The sequence below is a fragment of the Camelus bactrianus genome, chromosome 21 (genome assembly GCF_048773025.1).
Source record: "Camelus bactrianus isolate YW-2024 breed Bactrian camel chromosome 21, ASM4877302v1, whole genome shotgun sequence".
Taxonomy (NCBI): Eukaryota; Metazoa; Chordata; class Mammalia; order Artiodactyla; family Camelidae; genus Camelus; species Camelus bactrianus.
Window position 1 is genome coordinate 19,916,421 of NC_133559.1, and position 12,552 is coordinate 19,928,972.

General features: G+C 35.3%; 1 protein-coding gene across 5 annotated transcripts in view; it reads left to right on the top strand.

Moving 5' to 3' along the window:
- DNM3 (dynamin 3) overlaps window positions 1-12,552 on the top strand; it is a 459,598-nt gene that overhangs the window by 304,358 nt on the left and 142,688 nt on the right. For all 5 annotated transcript variants that reach the window (XM_074349798.1, XM_074349800.1, XM_074349799.1 and 2 more), the window contains one exon: window positions 7,713-7,822. In XM_074349798.1, coding sequence (XP_074205899.1) covers window positions 7,713-7,822 — 110 coding nt within the window. The remainder of the gene's footprint in view (window positions 1-7,712; window positions 7,823-12,552) is intronic.

The window sequence follows — 12,552 nt, forward strand, 5'->3', positions numbered from 1 at the left end:
TGAAGGACACACATAGATTGAAAGTGAGAGGATGGAAAAAGATATTTCTTCCAGATGGAAATGACAAGAAAGTGGGGTTAGCAATACTCATATCAGGCAAAATAGACTTTAAAACAAAGGCCATAAAGAAAGATAAAGAAGGACACTGTATAGTGATAAAAGGAGCAACACAAGATGAGGATATTACACTTGTTAACATATGTACACCCAATATAGGAATGCCTAAATATATAAAACAAATACTAACAGACATAAAGAGAGAAATTGATGGGAACACAATAAAGTAGGAGACTTTAACACCCCACTAACATCATTAGACAGACAGAAAATCAGTAAGGCAGCAGAGATACTAAATGACACAATAGAAAAGTTGGACTTAGTTGATATTTTTAGGACATTACATCCCCCCAAAACAATATACATTCTTTTCAAGTGTGCATGGAACATTCTTTAGGATAGACCACATAATTGGACACAAAAGAAGCCTCAACACATTTAAGAGGATAAAAATTATTTCAAGCATCTTTTCTGACCACAGTGGCATGAAACTAGAAATCAACCACAGAAAGACAAACGAGAAAAAATGATTGTGTGGTGATTAAACAACATGCTACTAAAAAACCAATGAGTCAATGATGAAATCAAAGAGGAAATTAAAAAATACCGTGGGACAAATAGCAATGAAAACACAACCACACAAAATCTATGGGACACAGCAAAAACAATCTTAAGAGGGAAGTTCATAGCAATGAAGGCCTTCGCCAAAAAACAAGAAAACTCCCAAATAAACAACCTAACCTACCACCTGAAAGAATTAAAGAACAAATAAAACTTAAAGTCAGCAGAAGGAAAGAAATAATAAAGGTTAGAGAGGAAATAAATAAAATAGAGATTAAAATAATAAGTCTGCAAGCAGGATGGGGAAGGAGAAATAGATAGGAAAATGAGACCTATAATACTTGAAGAAAAAATGTGCATTATCTAGCTAGGTGGAATAATCTTTTGCAGAAATTTTGAGGGTTGGGAAACAGAGTGGCAAATAGGCAGCAGTATTCCTAGTGGAGGAAATAGTATATAGACAAAGAGAAGAAAATATGATTGGATATGTTCTGCATTGACTTTCCTGGAAAGCAGGAGTCTCGTGGTTGGCAAAGGGGGTATGTTGAGGAATTTAAATTTACTCTGAAGGGCAATACAATGTCATCTTGGAACATGAAGTGGGAGCAGGAAGCATGATGAATATGCATGCTTACATAACTCTTGTGTCAGTTATTCAAAGCATGAAAGGCTTGTGCTAATTTATGGGGGCATCACATTTTTCTTGGCCTTGATCCCCACCCAGAAACCCAGGATAATGTGTCCAGTGTCCCTGGTTGCAAACATTCTGGCCACAATGTATCAAGGAAAAAAGAAAACTTGGTCAGGAAAAAAATATTGATCAACACTATCTCTTGAGCAACAAGCTCAATATAATATAATATATTATAACAAATTATAATAATTGAATGCCCCTTGGTAACTCATGCGTCTTCAGTTTTCTGTAAAAACATTTAGAGCCCCTGGATGAGGGATCTTTTCAGCCTGGACTGATCTGTGGGCTACTGTCCTGGTTTTGGACCAGGTTCTTAGCTGCCCCATCAGTCAGTCTCCTCCTTTAGCTGGTGCCGCAGCACTGCCCCCGTGGGCTACAAGCATTGTTGGTGCAGTTGTGTCATAGGAACGTTCCATTCGTTACTGGCAGAATGGGGCAGCACTGAGGAAGGAAAAATGAATGTCACTTTCTCAACAGGAGAAGAGACATTTAACAAATTAGGAGCATACCGTATGGCTAATGCGGTAATAGAGAATACACAGGAAATATTATGTGAGTATGAGAAGGAGAGTGGTCAAAAGTAGAAATCTTCCCTCTAGTGAGGCACAGCTATTTCTCAGCAGCGTGGAATATTCTGTTAGTCTGTCATGGAATCTGTTTCTAATCTGATTATTTATTAGCTTGAGAAATATTGCCAGAATGTTTTAAAGAGTTAAGAGAAAGCCAGTGAAAAATTATAACACATATCACATATTTAAAAAATAAAATTGGTCACATAATTATGTATTTCAAAAATACATTCGATGACATCACTGGCTTTTTCTCTAGTAGTGGTATATTTTTCTCTAGTTTATTATAGTCTGATCTCCTTTATGTTCTATCATTTTTTTAAACTTTGCATCAGTTCTTACCTCCTAAGAGCAGTATATCTCTGTGTTTTATTTCTGCATTGCTCTGAAGTGTATTGGACTGACACCATATATTCATATGTTTAGGCCATGAGGTTTGTATTGATCACATCAAGTATATTGGTCTACGCTGGTAAAACTTCATCTAACAAGCTATGGGATATTAAGGAAAAAACTATAAATTAATTCAAAATCAGTCTTTGAGACATTAAGAATAAGTTTTTATATCACATCTGGTTGGATCATTTTTAACAATAGTATAGGTAGGCATAATAGTAAAAGTGGTTTAGGTACAATGTGATGGTAAAATTCTGTCTTTTTGGTATTTTATTTCTGATGCATCATCAATAATCAAATGTTGGTTAAGCAACATCTGTATATGCAGCAGCGTAATAACTGTTAAGTGTGAACACAAGGTAATCATAATGTAATCCTTGCCCTCAAGGAGCTTCCAATCTACTTGAAGACGGAAACTGAACATAAATAAGAAATGACATCCTTTATAGCCTGTGACAAAAATTGTGGAAAATTTGTGAGCTATAAAGAGGCCTGTGACATGCTGTAATCAGAGTAGGCTTCATGGAGGAAGTAGCCCTTGACATAAATTTCAAGACCACTAGTATTTGCCTTCTTGCAGGGAAGAGGGCATGCCCAGCAAATAGAAGTAACGCAAACAAAGGCAGAGGTAAAAATAAACATGGCAGTCAATCTAAACTTCAAAAAACTTTAATGATAAAAAAAAAACCCAATTACTTGCATATTTATAATATGTGGTATGCAAATTTCAGTGACCAATACTCTACTAGGCATTATAATATATGGAAATGGGGAAGGACTTGTGATCTCATCCTTGAAGATTTTGTTGCCTTATTAGTGGGAAGGATATGCACATATAAAATGCCAAGGCCACTCAACCATTCCCCAAGTTATAAAACTCTCTATGTGTAAATCACAGATGTACAAAGACTTTCCAGTCCCTTGCGTATTCAGAGCTATTCCTCCACACACCCAACCTCCTCCTCATACCCACTGTTGCTCCTTCCAGCAACCTCGTTGTATTGATGGTGCTCGGCCAGCTAGAGGCCTTCATTGGACACTTGTTGAAACTATGTCTGTCCCTTATTGGTCCTTTTGTTTACTTTCAAGGTCAGTGAACACATACTGTGGCTGTAGCTTAATTCCTACCTCCCCCATCTTGATTCCTCTGCTTTTATCACTCATAGTTCAGTTACTTCCACCTCAGACCACGCTTTTTCACACATTAGGTGCCTCCTTTTTTGGCCTTGCCTATTTCTCCTCTTTGTTCTAACTCTTGCCAGGTGACAAGGAAAAAACATTGTCTCTCTCACATTCCTTCTCCTTTTGAACAAAGAACCCCTGTCATCCTGGATGCCTCTCCTCCAAATAGTGCTGGTAACTATCTTACATTGGAGAAAGGAATGGTACTGTGTTCAAAAGTGAAGAAAAGAACAGCATTCAATCAGTGGCATGAGCTTCTGAAGCTTTTGAAAATATATACAAGTTTCTTTCTGAATCTCCATTAAAAAATCTTTATCTAGAATTTTGCAAATGCTTCCTCCAAAATGTCTATTCAAGATAAAATGTTTAAAATAACTAATTTTATTTCTTGTTTATTTACCAACATTGCAAAAAGCATTCTTGACTTTTTGTTTTTCTTTGCAAATGTAACCTACTTGAAAAGTAAAGTTGACTGAACATCCTGACTTCCAAATGAACAACCTTGGCACAAATTTTTTAATGTAATGCATTTACAAGATGAGGATTTCTCATATAAGGTGTACATTTTATTGTGCTTCACAGATAATTTGTGTGTGTGTGTGTGTGTTTTTAACAAATTGAAGATTGTAGCAACCCTACATTGTCAGATGATAGGTAGCACTTTTCAGCAATAAAGTACTTTTTAATTAATGTATATACATTGTTTTTCTAGACATACTGCTATTGCACACTTAATAGATTACAGTATAGTGTAAACATAACTTTTTTATGCACTGGAAAACCAAAAACATCATGTGACTTGTTTTTTGTGATACTTGCTTTATTGCAGTGGTCTGGAACTAAACCTGTGATATCTCCACTGTATACCTGTAAATTAAAAATGAATAGAATAAACAATATCTACTGTTTGAGTTGAAGGGAGAGAGATGGGGGAGTGATACAGACACACAGTTACACACTTGGGAAAACTTTTTGCACAGAAGATAGAACTTGAGCTGGACTCTAGAACAGTAAACTGATGTAGAAGGGAGACGTTAAAAGGGTATCTCAAGCAGAGAAAAGACTGTTGGTAAAGATGTATTTGTTTGAAATGGAAATTTCTTATGGAAGAGTAAAGGAGATATTGACAAATCAGGATCAGAACAATTGGCAGGTGTTTTTCAATGTCACATTAAGGAGTTTCATGGAATTTCTTCCATAAATAATGCGGAGCTATGAAAGTTTTGAAGGATTATAATAAATTTGACAGGACGGTTTAAGAAAATTGCCCTTCCTGGTGGTGGTAGAGGAATTAGGAGACTAGGAGACCATTTATAACCACACGCTTGTGGGATGCCGGGGACATGGATCAATGCAGTGGGAGTGTCTAACAACGGGAGCTCTGACAAATGCTTCAAACACAGTGCAGCACAGTCTTGATGTAACAAAAGAGGTGCAGGAAGACACTACATCAGAAATGATATAGTGAGGTTTCAGATTGGTGACTGGGAGAATGAAAACTACACCTGATGGCAGAAAGAGGGAAGTCAGAGAGAAAAATTGGATGGATGAGAAGAAGGAAAGCGATGGTAGGTACATGGGCTCATCACTATCACTTGAAGTTAAAGTGAGCCACATATGTCATTTTAAATCATCTAGCAGCCACATTTTAAACAGGATAAATAAACAGATAAAATTATGTTTAACAATACTTTATTTACCCCAATATATTCTAAATATTATCATCTCAGCATATAATCAACATAGAAGTATTAATGAGGTAGTTTGCATTCTTTTTCTCAAAGTATCTTTGAAATCTGGTGTGTATTTAACGCTTAGAGCACATTCCAATTTAGCTAGCTCATTTCAAGTACTCAGTCTACCTGTGTCTGGAGACCACAGTATTGAACACTGCATTATTAGACAGTTTAATAGAACTAACCCAGATTATATAGCAACTGTCTCAATTAAGCAGGTGCTAAGACTCACTATATTTTAAAAATTATCTGTTTATCCTTTCTTCTACTCTATTTCTTTTGTTTATTTTAGCTACTTCATGGTCAAGATGTTGTTAGCAGAACATCATTCTTTCTCAGAAGCACCAAGAATTTTAGAAATATCTGTGATACACTGTTTCACTGCTCTCTTATTTAGTTCTGCATTTGACTTACAACTTTATTAAACAAATCAGTCTGAATCTTCTTTTTTTCTTCTTTCTTTGTCACTCTCAAAACCCTTGACTATGAAATACTTAAGCAATATGTCTTCAGAAATCTTGGATAAATGACATTTAGTACTTTGGAAATGAATCTACATTTTTTTTATGTTCCCCTGTCTGCATATGTGTGTATTTCTCCAGTGTTTAGCATCTGACGTAAACTTGCTGGATTTTTGGTCTTCACTATATGCTAAGGAATGCAGTACAAAAGGGAGCCTACTTCTATAGAAAACATGCCAAGGACATTGTGTTCCATCTTTACAATGAAATGCAGATTTCCCATTAAGAGGCGAATCCATCATTTCAAAAGGTTGAATAGGATGGTGCATTAAAAAAATCCAGCTGCTTACATTTAGGGCTTTGAAAAACATCCAATTAAAAAAATGTTCCCTGAGTCTCAAGCATTTTCATTTGATTATGTATTGGGTAGCTTTTCATTCAGTTTACGATCTTGCCTCTGAGAATTCTGTCCTAAAATAGTCTGACAAGTCTTTCAAACAAGTGGGACTCAACTATGATGCTTCGTTTACTTAATTTATCAATGTATGTGTTTTTCTATTTAGAATATCCTTGTGTTTGATAATATATTGCCAATTTTTGTGTAAGAAATATTAGAATCTTCTCACAGTGCCTTGCATTTTTGTGTTTATTCTTCGGCTTCTTTCACTCCTATTTCGTTTCTTTCATCTGTTTTGTTATCTTCTTTGAAGACCTTGAATACCTGGCCTGCCAGGACAGCCATGTTGTTCTCCAGCCAGCTTCCTTCAACTTCTTTAGTCATCTGTTTCTCTCTGCTCCGGTATTCTAATGTGCTCAGCCCAAATTTTCCTTTTTAAATTAGGAATGAGCACCCATTGATAGTCCTTGCAATAACACTCTGTTGTCTGCAAACATGGCCGCCGCAGACTGGCTAGGGAGAACGGAAGACTTCTGCTCCACGCTCCTGAGCCTAGACGCATTCTCAGGGGTGCTGTAGGAGCCACAGGAGCAAGAAGGGTTATGTCAGACATATCTGTTCAGTGCATGTATTTCCCACAGCCAGGAATAGTTTATTAAAAGTCATGGCCAGGTCTCCACACCTCTCCTCTAGAGTCTAGGGCTGCTTTTTCTCAGGCCTAGTGTGGGAGATCCAGGTGGGGACCATACATAGCACTACTGTTTAACAAGGACCATGCTGAAATGCGCCAGGTAGTAGACATTCACTAGGCCTCTTAAGCTGAGTGCTTGGCTGTCTCCTATTATACTGGTTTTAGGTATTTATACATAAGAGAATATTGCCCTGGGCCAGTCCTTAAAAGTAAATGTTTCTAATCATTCTTTGGCACCCAGTATGTTTTACGAAGACTGGTTTGGTTCCATTGGCAGACCTCCCCTCACTAATGTCAATTTTCTTCCTAAAGAATTGTTAATTTTAAAAGAGAATTTTTTCTAATTAATATCAGTTCAGTTCTAATGAGTTGTTTTTTTTTTTTTTCCCAAAGAGCTTGACAATGGAATTATTTTTTTTCTGGACCCACTTATTATTCTCGACCCAAATGAAGGAAGTATTTTTTGTGCTTTATCATAGTTTATAGGGGGTATTTCATACCAGGGTCCTTGTGCTTCCAGGCTCCTGCCAGCTCTGGCTATCAAAACTGCTTAGGCTGCAAATAAAATATGAAATGAAATCCATCTGGCATTTCTCATTGAATTAGGACCAGAACATTTTTGTTAAATATTAACAGATGGCTAAATTTTTAATATCAAACTAACATTTTAAAACATCTAAGGGGACCCACATGAGGAAGAAAGGATAGAGGACCATGTGTTTTCTCCATCCCTGAGCCCTTCCTTCCTCTTCACTCTCCCTCCCCTCATCCTTCTCACCCACATGTTGAGAATCATCAGTCTCCTATCTCTGACAATTTTTATCCCTTGGTAGCTGGCATCAAAATAATGTGAGATGGCATCGAAATACTGTGATCAAATGTTGGCCAACTCAGGTGATGTGTTGCCATGAGCATGTCTCAATGATTTTTTATTAAAGCCAGTCATTTCTATCTCTCTCTCTCAATAGGAAAAAGAAAAGAAGTATATGCTTCCGTTGGACAACTTGAAAGTTCGGGATGTGGAAAAGAGCTTTATGTCTAGCAAGCACATCTTTGCACTCTTTAATACAGAGCAAAGGTAAGAAAATGAGGCAGCTTTCGTCTTCAGATTTTTTTCCTTGAACTTCTGCGTGGTCCAGAGACCATATTTGCAAGATTTCTTTTGGTTCCACCTTGAAATTTGTTAACTCTTCAGTTTTCCTTTCATTTATTTTGTATTTTTAGCTTTTACCATAGGTAGTGGATTCAAAAGATTAAAACTTAGAATGAGGAGGATCTTCAGGTATTAATTAGTTTATTTTCTGCTTTTCCAGCAGGAGCCCAAATCACGCTGCTTTCATTCTAAAATTACATTTCATTACTTTAAAGTCTTCCTTGTCCTGAATTTGTTGTTTACATACTTATAAATTATTCAGTTATAATTTTTAATAGTATCTATCTAGCATGGATGGATATCGCTTAAGACTTTCTATGTGTATTATGACTAAATTCTTAGATCAGTGAATAGAATTATTCAGTTAATGTGAATACAAATATATTGTTCTTTACAGTTTTTCAAAGTATTGTCCACATTCATTGTCTGGCTTTTGTAACAACTGCTAACAAGGTGAAAAAGTACTGTGGTTATCCTTTCATAATTTAGAAATGCTCCCCAGGTAGATTAGCTGACTTTCTTAAGATCACAAAATTAGTATGTGGAAGAGCTTAAACCTGAATTAAGACTTTTGTCTCTGTGTCCACTTTTCCTTCAACTTGTATCTTTTTCCTTTCCTTTTCCCTTTTCCTTTTCTTTCCCTCCCCTCCCCTCCCTTCTGCCACTCACAACATCAAAACTAAATTTGGAGCTGATTACCATGGAGTGCTGGGCTTGTTCACTGAAACTAAGAAGTAAAGTTAAGTAAACAAATGGGGAGGTAACAGAGGATGGGAGAGAGAGATGTAGAAGGGCTACAACTAGACAAAAATAATAAAAGAGATCTCTTCCAAATGGAATTGTTACAGGAAAAAGCTAATTAATTTCTGTGAGTCAGTTATTAAGAGACTGAGTCATTAGGTGGCAGGATCTAATTTTAACCCTTCTCTCCAGACCTTTTATCTTTATTTAGCAATGAATGAAGTTCCCTGATTAGGTTTAGTGACTGGCCCAGGGTCAATCGCACAGTAAATCAAAATAGCAAAAAAAAAAAAGCCTTCTTTCTACATTCCCAGTCAGTTGCTAAGAGTGACTCATTGTACTTAGAAAATACTTAGAAAAACCACAACAGCAGAACATTTAAAGAACCAAGGGAGAAGAAAGTTAAATACAACTCCACTATCAATTACTGAGATGACATTTTAGTAATGAGTTAGTATTATTTGCAAGCAGCTTGCAAAAACACACTGAAAATGATAAAGACTAAACATTTCCTGGAGAGACCAGTAGTATGCCTTCCTCCTAGGGCCAAGCTCAGTACTGTTTATAGATTTTCCTCAGCGCAGTGGCAAGTGGGGAGGTCCTAAAAGAATCTCCAGGAGCGTGCTCAGCCTTCTTGTGTAAACACAGAGTGGGACGTATAATTACTAGGCACCAGGTCAAACTAAATTTGAGTCCTTGGTCAACCTGGAAAGTTCAGGTTATAAAAGAGCTGAGTACAAGTAAAAGAATCAGACAATGCTAGAGCATCTGTTTAGACAAAATACAACTGTGAATTTTAAAGAGAGCAAAAGACACAAAAGTAAGAAAACGCTGGGCTTCTAAAAATCTAGGTATTCTGGAATCCTAGTCTCGTCAGAAGGTAATGAATTCTACAACCAGTTCTTGAGACCTCCGTGGGTACAAGTATATCTCATCTATAGACACGTTCCCATTGGCTTTTCCTTTGAAATCTTGATTGTTTTCAATTATTTTGTACTTGCTAGGACCTCCAGTACAATGCTGAATACAAATTGGGCATCCTTGACTTGTTCTGATTTTAAGGAAAATTATTTCACAACTTTATAGTTAAGTACTTCCTGATAGGTACCCGATGATATCAGGTAAAGAAGATCTCTCTTTGGTTCCTAGTTGCTAGGTTTTCTGTTTCTCTTTTAATCATGGATGTGTGTTTAATTTTATCAAATGCTCTTTCTGTCTCTACAGAGAAGATTGTGTTATTTTCTTCTTTAATCTGTTCATGCGGTGAAAAATATTAAAAGACTTTCTGATGTTAAACTATCCTTGAACTCCTGGGACTAAACCTAGTTAAATCATGATGTATTATTATTTATTATGTGTTCCAGGCTTAAGCTTGCCAGAATTTTATTTAAACTTTTGCATCTATGTTCATAAATGCAATTGGCCCCAAAATGTCCTTTTTTGTACTGTCCCTGCCTGGTTTTCATATCAAGGTTCTGTTAGCTTCATGATTGAAGTGGGAACAGGTTCTTATTCTTTGGAACACTTTCTATAAGATAGGGATTAACAGCTGTTTGGTAGAACTCACCCATAAAATCATTTAGCCCTGGTGGACAGTTTTAATAAGTAGACTTTTAAATAGTGATTCAATACATTTAATAATTGTAGATTTGTTCAGGTTTTCTATTTTTTCATGAGTCAGTTTAGACAAATTATATTTTTCTAGGAAATTGTACATTCTGTTCATTTTTAAATATATTAGCACCAGGTATTATGTACTATTTTTTTTCAAATCTCTACTGTGTCTGAAATTTGACCCCTTTTTATACCTTATCTCAAGCCTTACCTTTTTTTTTTAAACATGATCACTCTTCCCAGAATTTTTTCTTTTTTTAGAGAACCAGCTTTTGATTTTGACCCTCTGTTGTATATGTTTGATCTATTTCAAGAATTTCTGCTCTTTTCTTCATTTTCTAACTTGTATTTTTCTCTGTGTTTACTTTGTAGGTAACTTTTTTTGTAACTTCTTGATTTAGATGTGTAGCTCATCAAATTTTTATCCTATATTTTTCTCACGTATGCATGTAAATCTGTAGATTTCCCTCTAGGTAGTCTTTAGCTGCTTACTACAAACTTTGAAATATAATACTTTCATTATCAATAAGTTCTGTTTCCTTTGATCTTCTGTTTCTGTAATCTTCATTATGATTTTTTTCCTTTGAGTTGCTTAGAACTGTGTTTTATATTTTATAATGCATGGAATTTATTGTGTTGTTGTTGTTTTCTAACTTAATTGTGTTGTGGTTAAAGAATATGGTCTAGCACATGGTGAATTTTCATAAATATTTCATGTATGCTTGAGAAGAATGTATTGAGGTAGGAGGGCAGGTTCCATGAGAATTCACTGAATTAACATACTTGTTAATTATACTATCCAGTCTCTATAGTTATTATCTTTTTTTAATCTTGATTAATTTTAACACTCAGTAAGTATGTGTTAGGCAGCTGTTACATGCCTGGCACTGCTCTGTGTACTTAAAATACATCTGTGAATAAAATAGACAATAATGATACATTTTAGATTACATTCTAGAGAGGAATGTTGGCAGAGAGACAGATAAAAGCCATAAAGAATCTTACTTTAATAAAAGGGTGTTAAAAGTCTCACTTTGTGATTGTGAGCTTGCTTATTCTAGTAAGTCTGTCAGTTTTTGCTGTATGTATTTTGAGGTCAATTTAAGAATCTGTTAGATTCTTGCCTGTTTAAAATTGTCATATCTCCCTGGTGACCTTTTAAAAAAAATAATTTTGTGGCAACACTATTTCTAACATGGCTCTTTGCCTTCAAATTTATTTTGTCTGATCCTAATATAGCTACACTACCTTTCCTTTGGTTAATATTTGCTTGGTTTATCTTTTTTACTTCCTTTTGCCATCAATCTGTATTTTTATGAAGTGTTTCTCTTATAATAACATGTAGATGGATTTTTTTGTTGCTTTTAATGTAATGTGAGATCTCTTTCGTCTAACTAGGAAGTTTAGCGCATTTATATTTTGCATTATTATTACTGAATTACTGAATTTATTTGAACATCTTATTTTAGTCTTTATCTTTATGCTGCCTTTTCTATACTTGTTTTCTCCCCTTCTTTCCTGATTTATTTTTCTTTCATTCAGGTTAATGTATCTTTTTCCTTGGCTTGGAATTTATATACTTTATTTGTATTCTTTTAGATAACTTTTTAATATTTTTGACTTTAAGTTTGAAGTTAGTCATTCTATTCTCTTTCCAAAATGACCCAGAAATACTTTAACTCCACTAACTCTCTCCTGATTTCCATGTTATTGTTACTCAGGATTTGAGTTCTACCTTACTTTTTACCACCTTACTCAATATTATAATCGATTCACATAGGCAATGCTTGTTTAGATTTATTGACATGATTACCAATTTCTTTGTTCTCTTTCCTTCTTGCATTTCAGTGTTTAGTTTTGTTTCATTCTCCTTCCTGCTAAAGTATACCCTTTAAAAATCCTTTCAGTGGGTGCTACTTGATCATAACTCTCAATTTGGTGTTTGAGGGGTTTTTTTGTGTTTTCATTTTGCCCTAATTTTTGAGCAATACCTTAGTTGGATATAGATTGATAGTTCTTTTAGCTGATAAATTTGAAGTCATTATTCCCTTACGTTCTGGCTTCAACTCTGCTTTTGAAAAGTCAGTTGCTAGTTTAATTATTGCTCGTTTTATAGGTAATCTGTATTTTCTCACTGGTTGATCTTAAGATCACCCTTCTCTTTCTTTGATGTACTGAAGTTCCAGTATGATGTGTTTTTATGCATGTTTTGCTTTATATTTCCTGCTTGGGATTCATTGTGTTTCCTAAGCCTTAGGATTTGTCATTTTCATCAAATCTGAAAATCTGTATATTATTCT